Genomic DNA, 25938 nt, shown 5'->3' with positions numbered 1-25938 from the left:
TGTGTGTGATGGTGCTCAATTTATGGAGATCTTCCTCCCCCCTGGACTCTGAGCTTGGATGGGGAGTTAGGACTCTGGAGCTTAGACTCCCCCTCCCTTTAGACTTTGGATGGGGGTTATAGGCGGTCGAGGCCGCCATACCAGGATTGCCATAAGATCAGGTAAGGGCTTTGGGACAGCATGTGATTGCTAATTGTCCTGGCTAATCCATGTTAAGATCAGCCTTATCCTGGACCTCTCCCCCCGCACTCCCTTTTGTTGGGAGTGAGGTGTTTACAAGGAGGGAGCAGGCTGGCAGCGACGACTCTTTTAACATCCTGAAGGGGGATTTCATGAGAGAACGTCCATCTTTCTTTTATCATCTGTGGGCTCCACGTTATCGACTCCTAGAATGACTGCTATATCATCATCATCAGCGGTTAGGGGTGAACTCATTTTTGTGCCAAGTTCTGCCCGATACGAGATATGAGATATTCTTCGTTGGAACTCCGTCGCCTGCAAGGTTTCTCTGCCTCGCAGGAATGACCCACTACATTATCGGGGGCCTATCTCAATGACGGGTTTTGGGACCCAGAGGGATGGCATGTGTCAAGAAAGAACCTTTGGGATTTTTAGATAAAAGGTTTTTAAGGGGAGGGAGGGTAAAGTCAGGTAACGGGGGAAACCCATTGGGGAGGGAGCCAGTCCTTGCGAGTGCTCATGGCGATATTTTATTAGGTTCGGAGGTGAAGGGAGAGGCTCATTTTTCTACTCTAGAGGGTTGTTCCATCAGCACGGTAAGTGGGTGGGGCAGATATGACGGGAGCGGGGGTCGCATCATGTTCAGGGGGTGCACACTCGCTGTTTAAGAGTGATTGCGTGCTCCGGCCCCTCAGACTCTTCCCTTTCCCCGAGTGGTCAGCATCCCCAGGGCTTGGACCTTCGGCTGATGTTATGCAATGCAAGGTCCGTAGTGAACAAAGCCCCCCTGATTTATGATCTTATACGGGGAGGGGGAGCTGCGGACCTTATGGGCATTTCGGAGACCTGGTTGGGCATTGAAGGGGGGGTTCCCCTTGTAGATATGTGCCCACCGGGTTTCCGAGCATTTCAGCTGAGGGCCCAAGGTAGCGGTGGGGGGGTGGCGGTTGTTATTAAGGAGAGTCTGGAGCCAAGGGAGGCCACTGTACCTCAGATAGCCGGGTGTGAATCCCTTTACGTGAAGTGGGGGCGTAGGATGCGGGTGGGCTTGTTGATCACATACCTGGCTCCTTGCTCCGTGTCAACGGCCCTGCCCGAGTTGCTTGAGGTGATAGCCAGAATGGCAGTTGATACCCCTAGGCTTATGGTCATGGGGGACTTCAACTTGCCGTTGGCCGTCGTAGCATCAATGGCAGCCCGTGAGTTCATGGCCTCAATGACGGCCATGGACCTGACCCAATTAGTTGACGGCCCCACCCACGTTGGGGGAAGCACACTGGACCTGATTTTTGTCTCTGGACAGTGGCTGAATGATCTGGAACTAGGAGAATTAGTCATTGAACCTTTGTCGTAGTCAGATCATTCTCTCCTTCGCCTGGACTTTTGGACCGCCACTCAACACCGCAAGGAGACGGGACCAATGCGTTGGTTCCGTCCCAGGCGACTGATGGACCCAGAGAGGTTCCTGATGGAGCTTGGGCCGTTCCCTGGTTATCTGGCCTACGGCTCGGCCGAGGAGCTCGTTGCGACCTGGGAACGGGCTGCGACGGGCGCTTTGGACTGTGTCATGCCTTAGCGGTCTCAACCGGCTCCCTTATTTTCCGAGGAGCTGAGGGAGATGAAACGCCAGAAAAGACGCCTAGAGAGTGTCTGGAGGTCCAGCCGTTCGGAAGCTGACTGAACACTAGTTAGGTCCTATATTCAGACCTACCTAGTGGCATTGAGGGAGACCAAGCGTGCTTACGTTTCCACCCTCAATGCATCGGCAGATAACCACCCGGCCACCCTGTTTAGGGTGACTCGCTCTCTCCTTCATCAGGAGGTGCATGATGATCCCTTACAGGGGTGTGCTGAGGACTTTAGTAAGTATCTGTACGATAAAATCGCTCAGCTTTGGGACAGTTTGGACCAAAATTGGGTAGACTCAGGCGAGATGACGGGAGGCTAGTCTTGTTGAGACCATCTGGGAGGAGTTTGACCCTGTGGCTTCTGAGGACATGGACAGGCTGCTGGGACGACTGAATGCCACCACATGTTTATTGGACCTGTGTCCCTCCTGGTTGGAACTGGCCACTCAGGAGGTTACACGAGGCTGGCTCCAGGGAATTGTTAACGCTTCTCTGGGGGAGGGTGTTGTTCCCACTGCCTTGAAAGAGGCGGTGGTGAGGCCCCTCCTCAAGAAGCCCTCCCTGGACCCAGCTGTTTTGGGAAATTATCGTCCAGTCTCCAACCTTCGCTTTGTGGTGAAGGTTGTTGAGTGTGGTGGCATATCAGTTACCCCAGTACCTGGATGAATCTGTCTATCTAGATCCGTTCCAATCCGGTTTTCGGCCCGGGTACAGCACGGAGACGGCTTTGGTCGCGTTGGTAGATGATCTCTGGAGGGCTCGGGACAGGGGTTATTCCTCTGCCCTGGTCCTCTTAGATCTCTCAGCGGCTTTTGATACCATCAACCATGGTATCCTGCTGCAACGGTTGAGGAGTTTGGGAGTGGAGGGCACCGCTTTTCGGTGGTTCTTATCCTACCTCTCCAACCGATCGCAGACGGTATTGGCAAGGGGGCAGAGATCGACCGCGAGGCGCCTCGTGTGGGGCGCCTCTCCTGTTCAACATCTATATGAAGCCGCTGGGTGACATCATCAGTGGTTTTGGGGTGAGATACCAACTGTACGCTGATGATACTCAGCTGTACATTTCCACCCCGGACCACCCCAATGAAACTGTCGAACTGTTGTCTCGGTGTCTGGAGGCCGTGCGGGTCTGATGGGGAGAAACAGGCTCAAGCTCAACCCCTCCAAGACTGAGTGGCTGTGGAAGCATCCCGGTACAGTCAGCTGCAACCGCTGCTGACTGTTGGGGGCGAATCATTGGCCCCAATGGAGAGGGTGCGCAATCTAGGTGTTCTCCTGGATGGACGGTTGTCTTTTGAGGAACATCTGGCGACCATCTCCAGGAGGGCTTTTTACCAGGTACACCTGGTTTGCCAGTTGCGCCCCTTTCTAGACCGGGATTCCCTATGCACAGTCACTCATGCCCTCGTCACTTCTCGCCTGGACTACTGCAATGCTCTCTACATGGGGCTTCCCTTGAAGAGCACCCGGAGGCTCCAGTTGGTCCAGAATGCAGCTGCGCGGGTGATAGAGGGAGCCCCTTGGGGCTCCCATATAACACCTCTCCTGCGCAGGCTGCACTGGCTGCCTGTGGTCTTCCGGGTGCACTTCAAGGTGTTGGTTACCACCTTTAAAGCACTCCATAGCTTAGGACCGGGATATTTACGGGACCGCCTTCTGCTACCAGTTGCCTCCCATCGACCGGTGCGCTCCCATAGAGAGGGTCTCCTCAGGGTGCCGTCAGCCAATCAATGTCAGCTGGCGACCCCCAGGGGGAGAGCCTTCTCTGTGGGAGCACCTACCCTCTGGAATGAGCTTCCTCCAGGACTTCGTCAACTCCCTGACCTCTGGACCTTTCGCCGCGAGCTGAAGACATATTTATTTTTTCGCGCAGGACTAGCATAAAAATGGGTTTTAATAGGATTTTAAATGGGATCTTAAATTGGGTTTTATTTTATGTATTGTATTTTAAATTATTGCCTAAATTGAATAAGTTTTTTAATTTTGGTTTTATTGTATTGTATGTTATTGTTATTTTATCTGGTTGTTAACCGCCCTGAATCCTTCGGGAGAAGGGCGGTATAAAAATTAAATTGTTGTTGTTGTTGTTGTTATTATTATTAAATGAAAACAAAGTCACTGTGGATTTTGTTGGTAACTCTAATCAGTGGCAGACTGATGGTCATTATCAAGCTTATTAGATACACATGATTTTTTTCAGAATGGGGATCATGGAAGTTGAAGATATGGCAGTACTATTGATTTCAATTTAATATTTTTAAAAGCTTACATATACACTTACCCTGAGGGTGTAATGAATTGTATTCTGTTTTTCGTATTGAGAAACCACAAGTGTAAATGTATGAATTCCTGGAGAAGTGAGTGTTATTTTGGTTAGATAGTGGGGACTATTGATTCGAATCCCATCAATGTATGGTGGAGGATCAGCTGGGAAAAAAAAGCACATTTATGTTTAAAAATAATTTAGAATAGACCAATCTGAAATTACTCTAATTAAAATAATAAATTAATATTCTACTAGGGCACTGTAGTGAAGCACTCTTAGTTTTCTAAAATAAATTATCTGCACTAAAACATGGAGAGATAGGCAGATCTTACATTTCTAGTTCATATTTTCAATTCAAGAAATCAATATATTTTAAGGTGAATGAGTGAAGCTTTATGATTGTCATGGCCATGACCCTCCCCTCCAGCCACGCCTACCTAGCCGGTCATCACACAGCAGAGAACCGGTTGTTAAATTATTTGCCCTGCCCGGCCCCGCCTCACCCCTCCCCTCCCCTCCCAGCCACCTCTTGTCACACCTATCTCTCTTTCTCTCTCTCTCTCTGCCCCTCTCTGTGTATCTCTCTCTCTCTCTCTATTTCTCTCTCTCCTCTCTCTGTCTCTGTGTGTGTCTATTTCTTCTCTTCCTTCCTTCCTTCCTTCCTTCCTTCCTTCCTTCCTTCCTTCCTTCCTTCCTTCCTTCCTTCCTTCCTTCCTTCCTTCCTCTCTCTCTCTCTCTCTCTCTCTCTCTGATGCTGCTGTTGTTGCCAGGGGTGAGTGGAGCAGGGTTGTATTGTGGCTCCGCATCATAATGGGCTCCAGGAGAAGGAACCTCTTCTTCCCCATTGTGAAGCATGCTAAATTTTACTGTGCTGTGCAAGGTGCTGCAAGAGCAGCAGGCCGGCCATGGAGGCAGCAACAGCTCCGAGGCCAAAACGGCTTACAGCTCTGAGCCCAAAGCAGCGGGAGGTGAGGGCTGCTTTGAATGCAAATGTACTACAATGAAGGCAGAATGCTATTGCTGCACAAAGGCAAGTACAGGGGCGACATCTCCCACTATCTCAGGCCAGGCAAGGAGTGACTGGGAGGGGAGGGGCCAGCCAGGGGTGGGATCAGCCGACAGGGAGTCGCAGCAGAGGGCCGAAAGAGCCACATGCGGCTCCAGAGCCATGGGTTGCCAACCCCTGCTCTAGTCCTAGCGAACACTGTGGTTAGCAAACATATTTCTCACAGAAAAGTTACATCCACATTTCCTATCTTTCTTCACCAACAAATCAAGAAGAAAGGAAAGTTGTAGGAAAGAGATTATGTGCGGGAAAGAAAATTGTGATATACATACCTGGATAATATACCTTTTTCCCATCAGTTTTATAGACTACCATTGTAATGAATTCTTGATTGTGTGCAAAGTCATCCTATAGAAAAGTGATTACAAAAATTACTTTAATCCTCAAAACCAAATATTTATATACTATTTATGACCACAATTTCATTTAACATTCTTCCTTGTCTAAATTATAATCGTTTCAGACCTTCCAAACCAAGCAGATTTCTCATATCTACTGTAACTATCTCTGAATTTATTGGACTTCAGCTTCCATAATTGCCAGACATCAATTATGCTAAATGCTGGAAACTAGTGTAACCCAAATGATCTGGGATATACCTGATTAATGGATTGCAAATTCATAGGGAAAATGTTTCTTCGTTTTAAATAAGCTTTCTTTTTACAGGATAAATATTAATGCCAAATCTTTATCAACCACCACTGAACTTTGATTGGGATCTGAAATGAGATGACACCTGGTTATAGCCTTTGATCCTCACAAGGATAACCAGGTTTTATCTCATTTCAGATCCCAATCAGATCTTATCTTTTTTCTACTCATGTCTAATTTACAAAGCAATTTGTGAAGTATCACTGTAATTGGACACCGTGTTGTGTGATCAGGCATAAGAACACAGCATCTTGTGAAAGATGGAGATATACATCTAGTATGTTTTTTATATTTGAGCTATACTTTTGGTAGTTCAATTGTCATAAAGAACTCCCGTATCTTGGAGACCTTAGAAGTGGAGGAGTAAAAAGGGGCCCCAGGAAGGAGGAGGATGCAAGCAGCCCTTCTTGAGAAATAGCAGCGAAGGCAAGAGATCGCTGCGCTAGATTAACTTGAACTGGTAAAACAGGAATTTACGATTTAAAGGCTTTTTCTTCTTCTTCTGACTATCATTAAATTTGGAAGTAACTAGAAGGCAGAGACTGAGAGTTAAGCATTGTTATTCTGGAGACTATTGACACCGGGGAGAGACTCTTTCTACTGAGTCATACAGGAAGAGATAAGGAAGACATCTGCTGTCCAAGAAGGAAATAAGAAGCTCGATGAAAGGAATGTGACTATTGTAAGAAGGACTAATTAAAGGACAAATTTAAAGATAGGAAAATAAAAATAACCCGTAGAGAGGAGGGAAAGGGGAAAAAAATCTTTATTGTAACTTCTATAATTGCATAGTTTGATATTTGAATTTAAATATAAATTGGAAAGGAGTACTGTTAGTGTATTTAACTATTGAGGATATCTGTTAGTTATTGGTGATATTATTACTAATACTATAAACAATAAGCTATTGTTTATGAATTCTAGATATAGATTGATGTAACAAATTGATTATTTTAAATAGTGATTTTGATATAAGTACCAAATCTGGACATCCCAATTAACATGTTTAAATATCAACTTTCATTGGCTAATCCCAGAAGGCATTATGGTAACCTGGCGGGAAAAGAGATTTAGGAGAAAGTGGAGGAATTCTATAGACAAAACTTCGGTAATGTTGATGAACTAGAGGAAAGAAAACTAAGAGAAGAAGGAGATCTAAGGGACCAGGCTGTGGAAGTGACAGAATCCTCAACAAAAGAAGAAAGAATTGGGAAGGAAGGAAGAAAGGACATAGAAGGTCATGATGGAAGCAAATACAAAGAATATACAGAAGTCAGACAGACAAGGGCGACAAGACCCAAACAAAAGTAGAGAAGTGCAAGAGGGATTAACACTTTTATCAGTTAATGTCAATGGCCTAAACTCACCAGTAAAGAGGAAAATTTATCTCAATAAACTTAGCAAATTGTAATTAGATATCATTGTGTTACAGGAAACACATAAAGGAATCACAACAGCTATTAGAGTATCCTAAATTGAGGTATATATACGCTTTTGATACCATCGACCATGGTATCCTGCTGCGACGGTTGGGGAGTTTGGGAGTGGGGGGCACTGTCTTTCGGTGGTTCTCATCCTATTTGGCGGTGTTGGCAGGAGGGCAGAGATCGACTGCAAGGCGCCTCATGTGTGGGGTGCCACAGGGATCGGTTCTCTCGCCTCTCCTGTTCAACATCTATATGAAGCCGCTGGGTGAGGTCATCAGTGGTTTTGGGGTGAGATACCAGCTGTATGCTGATGCTATACATCAGCTATACATTTCCACCCCTGACCACTCCAATGAAGCTGTCAAAGTGTTGTCTTGGTGTCTGGAGGCCGTGCGCGTCTGGATGGCGAGAAACAGGCTCAAACTCAACCTCTCCAAGACTGAGTGGCTGTGGATGCCGGCATCCCGGTACAGTCAGCTGCAACCGCTGCTGACTGTTGGGGGCGAGTCATTGGCCCCAATGGAGAGGGTGCGCAATCTACCACTTGCTTCCCACCAACCGGTGCGCTCCCATAGAGAGGGTCTCCTCAGGGTGCCGTCAGCCAAACAATGTCAGCTGGCGACCCCCAGAGGGAGAGCCTTCTCTGTGGGGGCACCTACCCTCTGGAATGAGCTTCCTCCAGGACTTTGTCAACTTCCCAACCTCCGGACCTTTCGCCGCGAGCTGAAGACGTGTTTATTCTTCCGCGCAGGACTGGCATAAAACGGGTTTTATTAGGACTTTTAATGGGGTTTTATGATGTTATGTATTTTATATTTAAATCATCGGCTAAATTGAATAAACTTTTTAATTCTGGTTTTGTTGGATTGTATTTGATTGTTATTTTAACTGGCTGTTAACCGCCCTGAGTCCTTCGGGAGAAGGGCGGTATAGAAATTAAATTATTATTATTATTATTATTATTATTATTATTATTATTATTATTATTATTATTATTATTATTATTATTATTATTATTATTATACACAACTTTATCACAACAAAAAAAAAGGGGGGATTGCAATATATACTAAAGAGGGAATTTCAGTAAAACAGATTAGTAAAGACAAAAAGGGAAGGATATTAATACTTGAGTTAAGATTCAATGGGAAGAAAGTTATCTTGGTGGGATTACATGCACCTAATGAGGGCCAAATGGGATTTTATAAAAAATTGTATAAGATGATAAGAGAAACAGAATATTTATTATTTATTTATTTATTTATTATTTAAATTTGTATACCGCCCTTCTCCCAAAGGACTCAGGGCGGTTCACAGCCAAGTAAAATGCACAATACATACAATTAAAATACTAATAAAAAACTTATTTAAATTGGCCATAATTAAAATTTGGAAGTAAAACCCATTTAAAAACCCATAACTTAAAAAACTAACCCAGTCCAGCGCAGATAAATAAGTAAGTTTTGAGCTCGCGGCGAAAGGTTCGGAGGTCCGGGAGTTGACGAAGTCCTGGGGGGAGCTCGTTCCAGAGGCGGGGCCCCACAGAGAAGGCCCGTCCCTGGGTGTCGCCAGACGACATTGTCGCTACCGACGGCACCCTGAGGAGTCCCTCTGTGAGAGCGCACGGGTCGGTGAGAGGTATTTGGTAGCAGCAGGCGGTCCCGTAAGTAACCCGGCCCTATGCCATGGAGCGCTTTAAAGACGCTCACCAACACCTTGAAGCGCACCCGAAGGCCACAGGTAGCCAGTGCAGCCTGCGCAGGATAGGTGTCACTCGGGAGCCACGAGGGGCTCCCTCTATCACCCGCGCAGCTGCATTCTGGACCAACTGCAGCCTCCGGATGCCCTTCAGGGGGAGCCCCATGTAGAGAGCATTGCAGTAGTCCAGACGAGACGTCACAAGGGCGTGAGTGACTGTGCACAAGGCATCCCGGTCAAGAAAGGGGCGCAACTGGCGCACCAGGCGAACCTGGTGGAAAGCTCTCCTGGAGACGGCCGTCAAATGATCTTCAAAAGACAGCCGTGCATCCAGGAGAACGCCCAAATTACGCACCCTCTCCATCGGGGCCAATGACTCGCTCCCGACAGTCAGCCGCGGACTCAGCTGACTGTACCGGGATGCCGGCATCCACAGCCACTCCGTCTTGGAGGGATTGAGCTTGAGCCTGTTTCTCCCCATCCAGACCCGTACGGCTTCCAAACACCGGGACAGCACTTGATAGCTTCATTGGGGTGGCCCGTGTGAAAGGTACAGCTGGGTGTCATCAGCGTACAGCTGGTACCTCACACCAAAGCCACTGATGATCTCACCCAGCGGCTTCATATAGATGTTGAACAGAAGGGGCGAGAGAATCGACCCCTGCGGCACCCCACAAGTGAGGCGCCGCGGGGTCGACCTCTGCCCCCCCGTCAACACCGTCTGCGACCGGTCGGAGAGATAGGAGGAGAACCACCGATAAACGGTGCCTCCCACTCCCAACCCCCCCAACCGGCGCAGCAGGATACCATGGTCGATGGTATCAAAAGCCGCTGAGAGGTCTAATAGGACCAGGGCAGAGGAATAACCCCTATCCCTGGCCCTCCAGAGATCATCCACCAACGCGACCAAAGCCGTCTCAGTGCTGTAACCGGCCGGAAGCCGGACTGGAGCAGGTCCAGATAGACAGTTTCCTCCAGGTGCAGGGGAAACTGATATGCCACCATACTCTCTACAACCTTCGCGAGCGGGTTGGAGACCGGACGATAATTACCTAAAACAGCGGGTCAGGAAGGCTTCTTGAGGAGGGCCTCACCACCGCCTCTTTCAAGGCGGCCGGAAAGACTCCTCCAACAAGGAAGCGCTCGTAATCCCTGGAGCCAGCCTCGTGTCACCTCCTGGTGGCCAGCACCAGCCAGGAGGGGCACGGGTCCAGTAAACACGTGGTGGCATTCAATCTACCCAGCAACCTGTCCATGTCCTCGGAGTCACAGGGTCAAACTCATCCCACACAACATCACCAAGACCGCCTCAGATACCTCGTCTGAATCGCCACAATTTTGGTCCAGACCGTCCCTAAGCTGAGCGATTTTATCGTATAGATAACCGTTAAACTCCTCAGCACGTCCCTGCAGCGGGTCATCCCGCTCCCCTGGTGAAGGAGGGCGGGTCACCCAAACAGGGCAGCTGGGCGGTTATCTGCCGGCGCAATGAGGGAGGAGGCGAGCGCCTCGCTTCCTCAGTGCCACTAGGTAGGTCCTAGTATAGGATCTAACTAGTGTCCGATCAACCTCTGAGCGGCTGGACCTCCAGGAACTCTCTAGGCGTCTTCTCCGGCGTTTCATCCCCTCAGCTCCTCGGAGAACCAAGGAGCCGGTTGGGATCTGCGCCGGGTCAGAGGTCGCAAAGGCACGACACGGTCTAAAGCCCCAGCCGCGGCCCGTCCCCAGGCTGCAGCTAGTTCCTCTGCCGTGCCGTGAGCCAGACCCTCAGGAAGTGGCCCAAGCTCCGTCCGAAACCTCTCTGGGCCCATCAGGCGCCTGGGACGGTACCACCGTAATGGTTCCGTCTCCCTGCGGTGTTGGGTGGCGGTCAGAAAGTCCAGGCGAAGGAGAGTGATCTGACCATGACAAAGGTTCAATGACTATTTCCTTTAAGTCCAGATCTCTCAACCACTGACCAGAGACAAAATCAGGTCCAGTGTGCCTCCCCGATGTGAGTGGGGCCATCACTACTTGAGTCAGGTCCAAGGCCGTCATGGAGGCCAGGAACTCCCGAGCTACCGTCGATGACGAGCCGGCAGATGGCAAGTTAAAGTCCCCCATGACTAAAAGTCTGGGGTCTCCACTGCCACCCGGCAAGCACCTCCAGGAGCTCGGGCAGGGCAGCTGTCACGCAGCAAGGAGCCAGGTGCGACCAGCAAGCCCATCTGACATCTATGACCCCACCTCACAAAGAGGGATTCACACCGCAATCTGAGGTACAGTGGTCTCCTCGGCTCTAGACTCTCTTTAATAGCAACCGCCACCCTCCACCCCTACCCTGGGCCTCGGCTGATGGAATGCACGGAAACCCGGTGGGCACATCTCGACCAGGGCACACCTTCAGTGCCCAACCAGGTCTCCGTAACGCCTATAATATCCGCGCACCCCTGAATCAGATCATGTATTAGGGGCCTTATTGGCCACGGACCGTGCGTTGCATAACATCAGACGAAGGCCCAGGCTCTGAGGGTCTTGGCCATCCGGGAACGGAGAAGTCAGATCGGGCACGCGATCGCCTGCAAACATCGAACGCGTGACCCCTATGTCGATACGATCCCCCTTCCGCCATATCTGCCCCTCCACTTACCGTGCAAATAGACTCACCTCACATAAAGGAACACACTCCCCCATAACCTCCGAACCCAATTGATAGTCGCCACGAGCATGCGCTGGAACTGGTTTCCTCCCGACGGGCTACCCCTCACCCACCCTAACCTCCCACCCCACCCAACACTACCTCCTCCAACCCAGACCCGTCAGTTCCCACCCTCCCCTTAAAAGTCCCATTAAAATTCCCCTTAAGAACCCTATTAAAATAATTAACTAAAAATCCCCTGAGTCTCCTATTTTTGGCATGCCATCTCTCGGGGTTCCAAAACCCGTCCTCAAGATGGGCCCTCGATAATGTGGGGGGCCAGACCATGAGAGGGGAGTCTCGCAGGGCAAGAAGGTCAGCCGCTGTAAATGTCCGCATGATAAAAGTCCGGCGAACAGACCCATCCTGGACCTGTCAAGATGGAAATTGACGCGCCAGTAGTTCCGAGTAGAAGACAGCCGGGATATAGGTCTTGGGCGGTAGATGAACAAACCGCCATGATTCAGTCAGAGCTCCAACCCCTCATCTCCAGTCCCGAGGGGTGGTCTATGGGCGCGGGGGGGGAGAGAGAGGATATAGTCCTACAATAGACAGGCTAGGATTGTCCAGGACAATCCTCAATTCCCCCTGTTGGGGACCAAAGGTCTTCAAAAGATCCCCTACCGACGAGGCATCTCTCTCCAAACTGGGCCAAAGGATTCAAAAAAGCCCCCATAGACGGTCCATAGACGTCCTCTAGATGGTAGCGAGGGCGTCCCCTGGACCCGTGGACAACCTTCAAGATGACAAAGAAGGCGACCATCGGGCCTCTTCGTGGCCGCCAAGCCAGGCCTCCAGCTGGAATAGGCCACTCACCCGTCGGGTTTGCTGGGTCAAGCCACGGTTCGCCGGACCCAGTCAACCACCAACAGGCTAGGCCCTGGCCAAGCCGGTCCAGCCAGGCCGCCACCGCCACCGCCACCGCCACTGCCGGGGAAGGAGCCTCAGGCCAGGCCGCCGCCGCCACTGAAGAACTCGGCCGCCGCCGCCATTGTTGGAAAAGGCCAGGCTGCTCACACCACCGGCACCACAGACGAGGGTAACAAAGGGAGAGAGGTTCTAACCCCCGCCGGAAGCAGGCCCAGCCAAGCCCCCCGACCCCCGCCGCCGGAAAACCACCGGAAAAACCGGGCTGCCACCGCCGCCGCCGTCGCTGGAAAAGCCGGGCCGCTGCCGCCCAGCCAGGCCGCTGCCGCCCAGCCTGGAGAAGGCCGGACCGCTGGCGCCGCTGGAAAAGGGCCGGCCGCTGGAAAAGGCCGGGCCGCCGTCGCCGTCGCTGGAAAAGGGCCGGGCGCTGGAAAAGGCCGGGCCGCTGCCGCCCAGCCAGGCCGCCGACCACCGCCGCCGCCGCCGCCGTCGCTGGAAAAGCCGGGCCGCTGCCGCCCAGCCAGGCCGCCGCCGCTGGAAAAGGCCCGGCCGCTGGAAAAGCCGGGCCGCTGCCGCCCAGCCAGGCCGCTGCCGCCCAGCCAGGCCGCCGACCACCGCCGCCGCCGCTGGAAAAGCCGGGCCGCTGCCGCCCAGCCAGGCCGCTGCCGCCCAGCCAGGCCGCCGACCACCGCCGCCGCCGTCGCTGGAAAAGGCCCGGCCGCTGGAAAAGGCCCGCCGCATCAGCTGTTCAGCGGTGCGGCCGCCATCTTGGACATGCGCACATGACATCTGCATAGTTGGGGACTTTAATGGAATCGTTGAGAGGGAAGTGGACCACAAATGGGATAAAACGAGGAACAGTACTAAAAGGATACTTCCTGCTTTGTTCTTTCAAATGGTGGAGGAAGCAGGTGTCAGAGACAGCTGGAGAGAAAGAAATAGAGATGCGAAACAATATACTTTTTATTCGGCAAGACATAACACATGGTCTAGGATAGATATGGCATGGGTGTCACCAAAATTGGATGCAGAAATTGAAGAGGTTAAAATTGATACAAACTCATGGGCAGATCACAATCCCATTGGAATTTAATGGAGAGGACAGAAAAGGACAAAAAGATGGACCTTGAAAAAAGCAATCCTAAACCAAACTGAATTTAAACAGAGAATGGACGAACAAATGAGTTTATTCTTACAAGATAATAAAAAAGAAGATACAAACATTCAAAATCTCTGGGATATGGCGAAAGCTTTCATGAGAGGAATCACAATAGAGTACATGGCTAAGGAAAATAAACCAAAAAAAAAAAAAAAAGAAAAGAAAAAGAAAACCTAGAAAGAGAATTGAGTGAAATGGAGAAGAAACTACAAAAGGAGCCAAATAAACTAGAGTTCAAACAGAGAATTGGGGAAATTAAACATAAACTAAATATTATTGAAAAAGAGGGGTTAGCCGGACTTCTGGTGGCTTCCGTCTTCCCCGGAGGACATCTGGAATGGCATCCCAAACTGAGATCCTGTAAAAGCTGGTGAAACAGTGGAGAATAGTTGTTAGCCAGCTTCAAAGCTTTTCTCTGGGTGAAAGAGAATAGCGAAGAGTGGCTGGAGAGCAGAAGATTGCCCCAGGGGCTCTGCTTTGTTATACAGAGTCTCGGAGGGGTGCCTGCCTAACCCAGCCCTACTCCAGACTCGGCTCGATCCTGCTAATTAGGCAGGACAAGAGGAAGACGCCCAACTCTGCTCAATTGATTCCGTTTTGAATACTAGAACCAGACGGGACAAATACAAGTGATCAATTACTGGGGAAGCAAGAAGAGAGCTGACTTCTACTTCTTTTAAAAAAGGGGAAAACTTTTTCTCACTTTAACTTAGTGAAGGAAAAAATGGCGTCTGAGAGGAAGTGGATTGGAGGCTGCTTGTGAGAGAAAGCGAAGTTCGTCTTTGTGGATTTTAGCTGAATAGAAGCTCTCCATAGGAGGCAAGGTGAAAGTTTTTATTTTACAACTTTAATTTGAGACTTTTTGAGACTTTGAGATTTTACAATTCTAATTAGAGACTTTACTTAAATTAAAATGGCTTTTAAACCACCAAAAGTTCCCATGACGAGAAGGGGGTCTGAAACTAATTTAGAAGATATGTTAAAGGAACAGAAGAGAGTTTCTGAAGAAAGATTTAAAGGACTTATGAATAATATTCATGGTGTGAAAGATCAACTTAGGGAGGAAATTAAAGAGACTAATAAAAAAATTAGAGAAGATTTATTGATGGCTTTTCAAGGTTTGGCAAAAAATTTGGAAGTAATGGAGGATAAAGTGGAAGTAATTAGTCAAGCAAATCAGTATTTGGATAATAAAGTCGGAGAGCTCCAAAATAAAGTGGATAAAAATGAGGACCATGTGGTGGTATTGCAATATAGAGCGTTGGAGAAGGCTTTGAGAATTAGGGGTCTCCAGGATCAGAAGGAAGAAGATCTTTAAAAAGTTATATCAGAAGCCTTAGCTGAAATGTTAGGAATGGACCCTCGAGAAGTTGATTTTCAAATTGATAAGGCATACAGGGTTAATTCTTGGGTAGTGAGGCAGAAAAAGCTCCCAAGAGACATTGTAATTTATTTTTTGACTTCTACAATAAGAAATCAGATTTTGCAAGCTACATACCAAAAGAAATTGCAAATAGGAGAACAGGAGGTATTGGTTTTGAAAGAGATCCCTGCTAAAATGTTAAAGGATAGAAGGGACTTTCGGTTTTTTACACAAGAGCTTAAGAAGCATCAAATTCAATATAGATGGGAGGTTCCAATTGGCTTAACAGTAATTTTTCACGGCAGGAGATATCGAATTGATACTGAGTTGAAAGCAAAAGATTTTCTTTTTAATGTATTGAAAGTGGATGTAGAAACAGTGGATAAAAGTCTTCAAGAGAAACAGAGTGGGGAAGTTGAAACTGCACCTGTGATGTCAGTACCTCAAGAACAACCTCAAGAACAAAGAGTGACAAGAGGAGCTATTAGGCGTAAGGAGATAGAGGAACGACTTCAAAGACAGGAACGGGATTATACTACTGAAGCTGTGGGAGGAGCCAAGCCGAAGAGTGAGAGTCTTCAGCTAATTGCTCAGAAGCTTCAAGAGGCCAGGGATGGCAAATAAATTTTTGACATGGAATGTTAATGGTTTGAATTCAGCACAGAAAAGAAGAAAAATATTCCATTATTTGAAACAATTTAAAAACGATGTGATATGTTTGCAAGAGACACAAATAAAATTATCAGATCAGAAATATTTGATTAATTCGAAATTAGGTAAACATTTTGTTTCTTCTGCTCCAAATAAGAAAAATGGTATAGTTATATATTTGAAGAAAAATATATCAGCTAAATTAATTGAAACGGACATTCAAGTAAGATATATTGCTATTGAATTGATTTTAGAAGGAAAAAAGACACTTGTGATTGGCATATATGCACCTAATCAACAACAAGAATTTTTTTATAAACTGTTACATGAAAAATGAACTCTTTGGGACTATAAAACATTTATTATATTAGGGGATTGGAATGGTGTAATGGATATTAGAAAAGATAAAAGAACTCTTTCTAAGAAAATTCCTACGCATGCAAAACTGCCTAAATCTTTTTTTGATTTGATAGAAGATTTTGAGTTGAAAGATATATGGAGAAGGCAGAATTTTGATGATAGAGACTATATTTATTTTTCAGACAGGCATCAATCTTTTTCACGTATTGATTTTATATTAATTACCAATGACTTGCTTTCTAGGGTTAAGAAAACAAAGATATTTCCATGGTGTTTAACTGATCATAGTCCGGTATGGATGGAGTTGCAATATGAAGGAGGAAGAAGATCATGGAGAATAAATGAAAATTTGTTTAGATATGAGGATAATGTAAATCAACGTAAAAAACAAATGAAAGAATTTTTTGATTATAATTTGAATAAGGGAACTTCGATAGAAATGGTGTGGAACGCTAGCAAGGCCTTTATGAGAGGAAATTTGATATATATTAATAGTAGACAGAGGAGAAAATTACTAAAACAGCGTAGGGATTTAGAAGAGGAAATTCAGAGAAAACAACAATTACTGGTATATAATCCACATGATTTAAAAATTAATGAGGCGATAAAGATATTACAGAGTCAATTTAATATGTTAACGGCAGATCAGGTGGCAACCAATATACAATATGCTAAACATAATACTTTTTGTAATGCCAATAAATCAGGGAGGTGGTTGGCTTATATGTTAAGGAAAAGACAGAAAGTACGTACTATTGAAAGAATTGAATACAAGGGTAAAGTGCGATTTCAACAGGATAAATTAAAAAAGCTTTCTTAGAATATTATACAAATTTATATGCCAGAGATACAATATTGAATATGGATATTGATAAATATTTGAAAGAATATAAGGTTAAAGGTTTAACTAATGAACAAAGGGAAGAGTTGAATCGGCCTATAACTTCTGAGGAAATTATTCTGGTAATAAAGCAATTAAAAATAGGGAAATCCTCGGGCACAGATGGATGTAGAGAATGTGGTTGCATGGCAGCTTCCCCGGCACCTGGAGGAAGCTGTCTATCTAGACCCGTTCCAGTCCGGCTTCCGACCCGGTTACAGCACGGAGACGGCTTTGGTCGCGTTGGTGGATGACCTCTGGAGGGCTAGGGACAGGGGTTGTTCCTCTGCCCTGGTCCTATTAGATCTCTCAGCGGCTTTTGATACCATCGACCATGGTATCCTGCTGCGCCGGTTGGAGGGATTGGGAGTGGGAGGCACCGTTTATCAGTGGTTCTCCTCCTATCTTTCCGACCGGTCGCAGACGGTGTTGACAGGGGGGCAGAGGTCGTCCTTGAGGTGCCTTACTTGTAGGGTACCTCAGGGGTTGATTCTCTCGCCTACCCTGTTCAACATCTATATGAAGCCGCTGGGTGAGGTCATCAGTGGCTTTGGGGTGAGTTACCATCTGTACGCAGATGATACCCAGCTGTACTTTTCCACCCCGGACCACCCCAACGAAGCGGTCGAAGTGTTGTCCCGGTGCCTGGAAGCTGTACGGGTCTGGATGGGGAGAAACAGACTCAAGCTCAATCCCGCCAAGACGGAGTGGCTGTGGATGCCGGCACCCTGGTACAGTCAGCCTCATCCGCAGTTGACTGTTGGGGGCGAGTTAGTGGCCCCAAAGGAGGTGGTTCGCAACTTGGGCGTCCTCCTGGATGGGCGGCTGTCCTTTGATGAACATCTGGCGGTCGTCTCCAGGAGGGCCTTTTACCAAGTCCGCTTGGTCCGCCAGTTGCGTCCCTTCCTTGACCGGGATGCCTTATGCACAGTCACTCACGCTCTGGTTACGTCTCGGCTGGATTACTGCAATGCTCTCTACATGGGGCTGCCCTTGAGGTGCACCCGGAGGCTGCAGTTAGTCCAGAATGCAGCTGCGCGAGTAGTAATGGGAGCCGCTCGTGGCTCCCACGTAACACCACTGCTCCGCAGTCTGCACTGGCTTCCTGTGGTCTTTCGGGTGCGCTTCAAGATTCTGGTCACCACCTTTAAAGCGCTCCATGGCTTAGGACCCGGGTACTTACGAGACCGCCTGCTGCTACCCTATGCCTCCCACCGACCCGTACGCTCTCATAGAGAGGGTCTCCTCAGGGTGCCGTCCGCCAAACAATGTCGGCTGGCGGCCCCCAGGAGTAGGGCCTTCTCTGTGGGAGCATCGACGCTCTGGAATGAACTCCCCCCTGGTCTACGTCAAGTGCCTGATCTTCGGACCTTCCGTCGTGAGCTAAAAACATATTTATTCATTCAAGCGGGACTGGCATAAATGGATTGATTTTAAATTGGGTTTTAATTGTATATATTTTGTATTTTACTCTGGCTGTACACCGCCCTGAGTCCTTCGGGAGAAGGGCGGTATAAAAATTTAATAAATAATAAAATAATAATAATAAATAAAAATAACTTACACCAATATATTATAAAAAGTTACAGGATGAGATAGTTGGTCCACTTATGGAGTTATTTAATCAGATACTGATGGGAGGAGGAGTGCCACCATCATGGAGGACTACTTTTATTTCATTGATACCAAAAGAGGATCAGGATTGTACTAAGCCTGGGAATTATAGACCGATTTCACCCTTGAATAATGATTATAAGATTTTTGCGAAAATAATGGCAGATAGGTTAATGGAAATTGTACAACAAATGATTCATACTGGCCAGTCTGGTTTTATAAAAGGGAGACAAATGAGGAATAATGTTAGGCAGATAGTGAATTTATTGGAATATTTGGAAAAGAAAAATCAGATTCCGGCAGCATTTATATTTTTGGATGCAGAGAAAGCTTTTGATCATTTGCATTGGGAATTTTTATTTAAATTAACAGACAAAATGCAATTTGGAAATGGTTTTATATGAATACTTAGGGCAATTTATGGAGAGCAAACAGCTCAGATAATAATTAATGGTAGTTTGACAGATAGTTTTAAAATTGCGAAAGGAACAAGGCAGGGGTGTTCTTTATCACCTTTATTGTTTATTTTGTCTTTGGAACCGTTATTGGATAAGATAAGGGAGATAAGGGAGATAAGGGAGATAGAGGGTATTAGAATTAGAAGACATGAATACAAAGTCAGAGCATTTGCAGATGATTTGGTTGTTATGTTGACTCAGCCTATAAATTCGAGTGTATATTTGTTGGAAGTAATTAATCAATATGGAAGGGTCTCAGGGTTTAAAGTGAATCAAAATAAAACAAAAGTGTTAACCAAAAATATGATTAAGAACCAGAAAGAAAAACTAGAGGAAATAACAGGATTTGAAATTGTAAAAAAGGTTAAATATTTAGGAGTCTTTCTTACTTCATCAAATGTAAAATTGTATAAGAATAATTATGATGTGTTATGGAAAAAAATTCAGAACGAAATGAATACTTGGAAAAAATTACAATTATCCTTATTGGGGAGAATAGCAGCTATAAAAATGAATGTTTTGCCTAAATTCTTGTTCTTGTTTCAGATGATACCAATAATTAAGAAAGACAAAAATTTGGAAGAATGGCAGATTGGAATTAATAAATTTATATGGGAAGAGAAAAAAGCGAGAGTCAAAATGAAAATAATGCAAGATACACAGGAAAGAGGAGGATTAAAAATGCCTAATTTAAAATTATATTATGAAGCAGTTGTTCTTTTTGTAATAAGCGATTGGTTTAATTTGACGGAGGAAAGGATTTTGAATATAGAAGGTTATGATTTATTATATGGTTGGCATGCATATTTATTGTATGATAAGAAAATAGATAAAGCTTTTAAGAATCATGTGTTGAGAATTTCTCTTTTGCGTGTCTGGAAAAAATATTATAAGTTAAACTATAAAATGCCTATATGGGCAAGTCCTCGGCACGCAGTAGAGAATATAAATATAGGACAGGAACAAGAATTGATTACTTATAAAGATCTTTTATATAATGAGAGGGAAAATTTACAGCTAAAATCTTTGTATACATTAAAAGAAGAAGGGAGGAATTATACTTGGTTTCAATATGAACAGTTAAAGGCTAGATGGAAAGAAGATCAGAAAATCAGTATTATTCAAAATGAAGAAAATTTGGTTAAACAAATTAGAAATCAAACCCAGGGACATATAAAGAGATTGTATAATGTCTTGATAGAAATAGACTTTGAAAGAGATTTAATAAAGGAGTGTATGATAAAATGGGCACAGAATATTCAGGAACCAATAATGTTGGACACATGAGAGAAAATTTGGGTTAGAAATGTTAAATTTACGCAAGCGCAGAATTTAAGGGAAAATTTTTATAAGATGTTTTACAGATGGCATTTAGATCCTAAGAAATTATCATGTATGTATCCAGATATGCAAGCGAAATATTGGAGATGTAACTGTGATGATGCTACATATTTTCATGTATGGTGGACTTGTAAGAAAATTAAGTCTTTCTGGATAAGAATCTGGTGGATTATGCAAAATGTTTTGAAGAAGAAGATAAAGTTCCTGCTGCAATTTTTCCTTTTGGGAATAGTAACAGACTGTACAGTGACTGAGACGAAATTGATTTTGAACTTAATAACAGCAGCAAGACTGTTAATTGGACAATATTGGAAGAAAAAAGAATTACCCACAATAGAAGAATGGATATTGAAAGTTTCTAATTTGGCTGAGATGGCTAAAATCTCAGCCTTCTTGAAAGACAGTACTCAAGAAAAATATCTAAACGAATGGAAGAATTGGATTGCTTATATTCAAAATAGATATCAGATTAAGAAATTTCAGACTGCCTTTGAATGAAGGACGTTGTTTTTGATTTTAATGGAAGAAGTCAGGTTATGTGAGAGAAAAGGATTATAATTGGGTTAGATTTTAAAAATTTAATGTATGACTGTTTGTTTATTGAACGATATCTTGTGTTTGCTCCGGAAAGTCAGGTGGGGGAGGGGGGTTTTGGAGGGAGGGGGAAAGGAGGGGGAGGGGAAAATTTAATTATTGTTGTAAAACTTTTTCAATTAAAAAAAAAAGAAAGAAAGAAAAAAGAGGGGTTAGCCCAGCAAATTAAAAGTGCGAAACAGACTTTTTTTGAAAATGCAAATAAACCAGGGTAGTGGCTAGCATATAGACTACAGAAACAGAGAGATGCCAGATGGATTAATAAACTATATAATGATGAGGGTAAAATGATGTACCAAAATGAAGAAAAGAAAGTTGTAGTGTATGAGTTCTTTAAAAAATTATATGAGGATAAAGAAAAGATTGGGGAAGATAAAATTTGAAGTTATTTTCAGAAAACAGGACTGCCCAAAGTCCCAATAGAATATAAAGAGATGCTAAATAAAGAGGTAACACCATCAGAACTAATGGTGGTAATCAAAAAGCAAAAGATAAATAAAGCACCAAGACCAGATGGGTTACCATCAGAGATATATAAGAACCATCAGGGGGTACTGAGTTCTGTCCTGTTAGATGTATATAATGACGTTTTAAATGAGGCAAAAACTCCAACTTCCTGCAGGGAAGAGACTATTGCACTGATTCCAAAGGAAAATTCTGACTTGACACATATCAAAAACTTTAGACCGATATCTGTATTAAATTCAGATTATAATTTTTTTATGATGATTATGGCCGAAAGACTTAAGAATTTCTTAGAAAATTTTATCCACTCAGATCAAAATGGTTTTTTGCCAGGACGACATATTAGGAATAATATTAGAACAATATTAGATATTATAGAATACTATGAGTCCCATAATGAAAAACAGATGGTATTAATATTTGCAGATGCGTAAAAGGCATTTGATAATGTCACATGGAAATTTATTTTGAATCAATTAAAATATATGGACTTTGGGGACAAATTTATAAAGATGTGTGGAGCAATCTACTCGGAACAAGAAGCAAAAGTTGTAATTAATGGGGAAGCAATAATGAATTTTCAAATCCAGAAAGGGATTAGACAGGGCTGTCCGCTGTCACCGCTACTGTTTATTTATCCTTAGAAACACTGAATAGAGTAATTCATGAGGACAATCAAATTAGGGGTTTGAGAATTAGAAATGAAATCTTCAACGTGCAAGCATTTGCAGACAACCTGGTCTTTATTATTGAGGAGCCACTGCAGTCTGGTGTACGGCTGATGGAAATACTGGAGGAATATGGGGAGATCGCTGGCTTAAAGATAAATAAGGATAAAACAAAAATGTTAGTTAGAGGAGCAAAAAAAAAAAAAAGAATTAGAAGGGAAAATGGATATTCAAATAGCCAAAAAAATCAGGTACTTGGGGATTCAATTAACATCTAGATGTGTGATGATTCAAGAAGAGAATTATGACAAACTGATTGAACAAATCAAAATTGATCTAGAGATGGGGAAGATTGCAACTCTCTTTTATGGGAAGGATTGCCACAGTTAAGATGAATGTGCTACCCAAAATACTATATTTGTTCCAATTCGGCTCAAAAAAGATTTTTTTTACAAATTTGAATAGAATTATAGCAAAATTTATATGGGAAGGCAAAAAACCGAGAATTAAATTAAAACTATTGAGGGATGCAAAAGAGAGTGGGGGGGATTCGGCCTTCTGGATTGGGAGAAACATCAATAAGCAGCGTCGCTGGTCTGGGTAAATGATTGGCTGCATCTCAAAAATAGAAGATTGTTGACATTAGAAGGGCATGATCTTCAAACAGGGTGGCACACTATCATCTGGGAAGAGAAACACAAAACACACCAGTACTTCCAAAGGCACTACATTAGGAGGGCACTCTTGATAAATGGCTCAAAACTAAAAGAAGCAACTACATAGAGGTTCCGAATTGGATATCGGTAGTAGAAACGCTCACACATCCTAATCTTCTTAAAACTGGAGGGATTGCTACATACAAAGAACTATTGAATGTGAAAGGGAATTGAAATCAAGGCACAAACTAAAGGAAGAGGGAATAGAATCAGAATGGTGGGTTTACCTACAAATATAGTCCAAATTCTTGAAAGACAAAAAAGAAAAGGGCATAAAGTCAGAACTATCAGAGTTCGATAAAATTTTACTAAATACGGAGAAAAAGGTCATAGGGAAACTATATAGGTATCTATTAGAACAAGATAAGTATGAAGAACAAGTCAAGGAGAATAGGATAACTTGGGGCAGATGCTTTGGGTACAGTATTGATTTGGATAAGTGATTAAATTTATGAGAAAAAAATATTAAAATTACATTATACAGAAAACCTGTATAAAATGTTTTACAGGTGGCATATCCCACCCACAAGATTGGCAAAGATTAATAAAAAATATTCTCCAATTTGGTGGAAATGTGAAATGGAATTAGGAACATATTACCATATGTGGTAGAAATGCCAAAAAACAAAAAAAATTTGGCAGCAAATAAGAAGTTGGTTATGGAAATGTTAATGATCAAAATTGAGGTCAAACCAGAATTTTTCTTATTGGGTATGACGGATGACAAACAAGATAAAAGTGTTACTTATTTAATATTGCACATACTAACCGCGGCAAGACTAACATTTGCCCAAAAGTGAAAGTGCAAAGATGTACCCTTGGAAGAAGACATAATAAATAAAATTTACAACTGTGCAGAGATGGATAGACTTACCCTAGAACTTAAAAGATAAATGTGAATCAAGGTATTATACAGTCTGGAATAAATTTTATGACTGGCTTGAGGAGGAAGAATGCCAGAAAGTAGGGATAAAGAGTGTCTGGAAATGTATATATCAATGTATATTGTATATCGTATTTATGAGGGTAGAATAGTTTTATTAAACATGTATAGAGTTGTAATAGTAGTAATAACATGGTATACACTTGATATAAATGGAATTAGGAGATATGTAAACCTATATATAAACTGAGAACACATGACATAGTAATTAGATTTGACATAGATGTTAAAAACCAGAGACGTGGAGCAAAGTGCAATGTTTTTGTTTTGTTTTTTTAAACTCAATAAAAATTTCTGGAAAAAAAAGAACTCCCGTATCTTAGAACTTCATTTTGTTTCCCTTACACATTATTTGGAAAAATGATTAATACCTTGTCAGTAATGTGTCGACTGAGTAGAACCCAGACTGCAGCACCACCTTGTGGGCACTGAATCTCCAGCCTGTACTGTGGATTGTTAGCCAAACTGTAAGCATCTTTCACAGGACCCTGTTTTGCATCCCAGGTACTGTTCAGAAAAGAGAAAAGTGGAAATAGAGTTCTGTGTATTTAAAAAAATTGCAATCAACAATTATACCCTGGTTTCCCCAAAATAAGACATCCCCGGATAATAAGCCCAATAGGGCTTTTGAGCACATGGCAATAAGGCCAAGTGCTTATTTTAGGGCAAAAAAAAAAGACAGGGTCACCGAAAATACCAAAAATTTGCTCTCAATTTGTTCTTGCAAATTAGCATGAAATACTAGGGAAAAATAATAAATCAAAAACAACTGCAGATGTACAAGTCTTAGCTTATAAATGCTCAAAAAGTATCACTTTTCAACAATTTATACACGAATCATTTATTCTTGGATCAGGCTTCAAAATGTAGAGAGACGCATCACAGATTAATACTTGAATATTAGGCTAAGGGAGGCTGATAACATGCCTGCTACTTCCATCTCTACACTCTGCAATAAGCATACAAGAAGAATAAACATTTTATATCCTTTTCTATTGGACAAACCTGTGAATGCAGGTGGATTCCTTAAAAAGACCTGGATTCCAACTCAAATAAATAACATCATAATATTTGTATAAGTCTTCCCAAGCAATCCAGAAAATTCCTATATAAAAACATGCAGATTAAACTCTTTTAATTATTTTTACCAATGACTTATCATACAATACCAGTGATTGAATATTAAATTATCAAATGGTAGGAAAAATAACTAAAGATACTACAATCTTGGACATTTTTATTCATAGATAAGTTCCATAGAATTCAATGAAATGAACTCCCAGAATGTATGCACACTATTGCAAGACTGTATTATATATTATTTATTTATTTATTTATTTATTAAATTTTTATACCGCCCTTCTCCCGAAGGACTCAGTATTAGTACTGAGAAGTTCCTAAATCAAAGTAGCTTACAATTTTTCACCTATTCAAAAGTGGCAATAGGTTTCAGCTTAGCACTTAAATACTATGCATACATATACATATACATATACATATACATATACATATACATATACTATGTATTTGTTTCGTTTTACAATTGCAGAAATTATCTGTAAAGTAATTTTATCAAGATCTTTTAAAACTGATGAGCACAGATTCCAATTTTTAATAAAGCAAAATTCATACTTATTTCTTGCATTGTGTTATTTCCTACATTTATATTTCACCCTAGATCTGTGAGATTAGTAAATATAAATTAGGATGAACAAAAGCAGGGTTAGCCCTAATTCACACATAAGTGTGATAAAAGCTAAATGATAAAATAAATTACACTGGCTCTCACTTACTATCTTTCTTCTGGCAAACCTAAAATGCCAGTGGAGGGGTGCTTGACTTCACTCACCCAATCAACAACTTTATCCAGATAAAACTTTCCTTTGAAGTTACAGTTGCTTATTCACAATTACTCCAATGTTAACGTCACTACTTCAGTGGTGTTTATCCCTGGTAAATATGCACTAGTCTGTATCATATGTCATTAACAGTCTTGGTAAATTTTAGTCGGGCAAGGGGATTCTAAACAGTTATGGAGCAGAAGATTCATTCAATGATTCTCTGCTTATGTTGTGCCTCATCCTCCCTCCTCTCCTTAGCCGGGTCCCTCCCATCTCCTGCCGGGCCTGCTATCAGATTCAGAGACTGATAATGAAGAGGAACAGCCTGGCATGCCTCCAGCCCCCAGCCCTGGCACCATGCCCGGACAGAATGTCAGGAATGAACAAGCAAACCTCACTCCTACAGCGTGTGAGCACAAAGC

The 25938-nt window shown here is 43.7% G+C and overlaps 1 protein-coding gene across 5 annotated transcripts in view; it reads right to left on the bottom strand.

The window, feature by feature from the left end:
- The window catches only part of CAPN7 (calpain 7), a 111661-nt gene that overhangs the window by 51397 nt on the left and 34326 nt on the right, over positions 1-25938 (bottom strand). For all 5 annotated transcript variants that reach the window (XM_058180018.1, XM_058180016.1, XM_058180017.1 and 2 more), the window contains 4 exons: positions 24681-24780; positions 24047-24182; positions 5416-5491; positions 4093-4238 (listed from right to left, as the gene is read on the bottom strand). In XM_058180018.1, the coding sequence (XP_058036001.1) occupies positions 4093-4238; positions 5416-5491; positions 24047-24182; positions 24681-24780 (458 nt within the window). The remainder of the gene's footprint in view (positions 1-4092; positions 4239-5415; positions 5492-24046; positions 24183-24680; positions 24781-25938) is intronic.

The sequence above is a fragment of the Ahaetulla prasina genome, chromosome 4 (assembly GCF_028640845.1).
Source record: "Ahaetulla prasina isolate Xishuangbanna chromosome 4, ASM2864084v1, whole genome shotgun sequence".
Classification (NCBI taxonomy): domain Eukaryota; kingdom Metazoa; phylum Chordata; class Lepidosauria; order Squamata; family Colubridae; genus Ahaetulla; species Ahaetulla prasina.
Note: the sequence above shows the minus strand (reverse complement) of the source record. Positions and strands in the feature narration are given on the sequence as shown.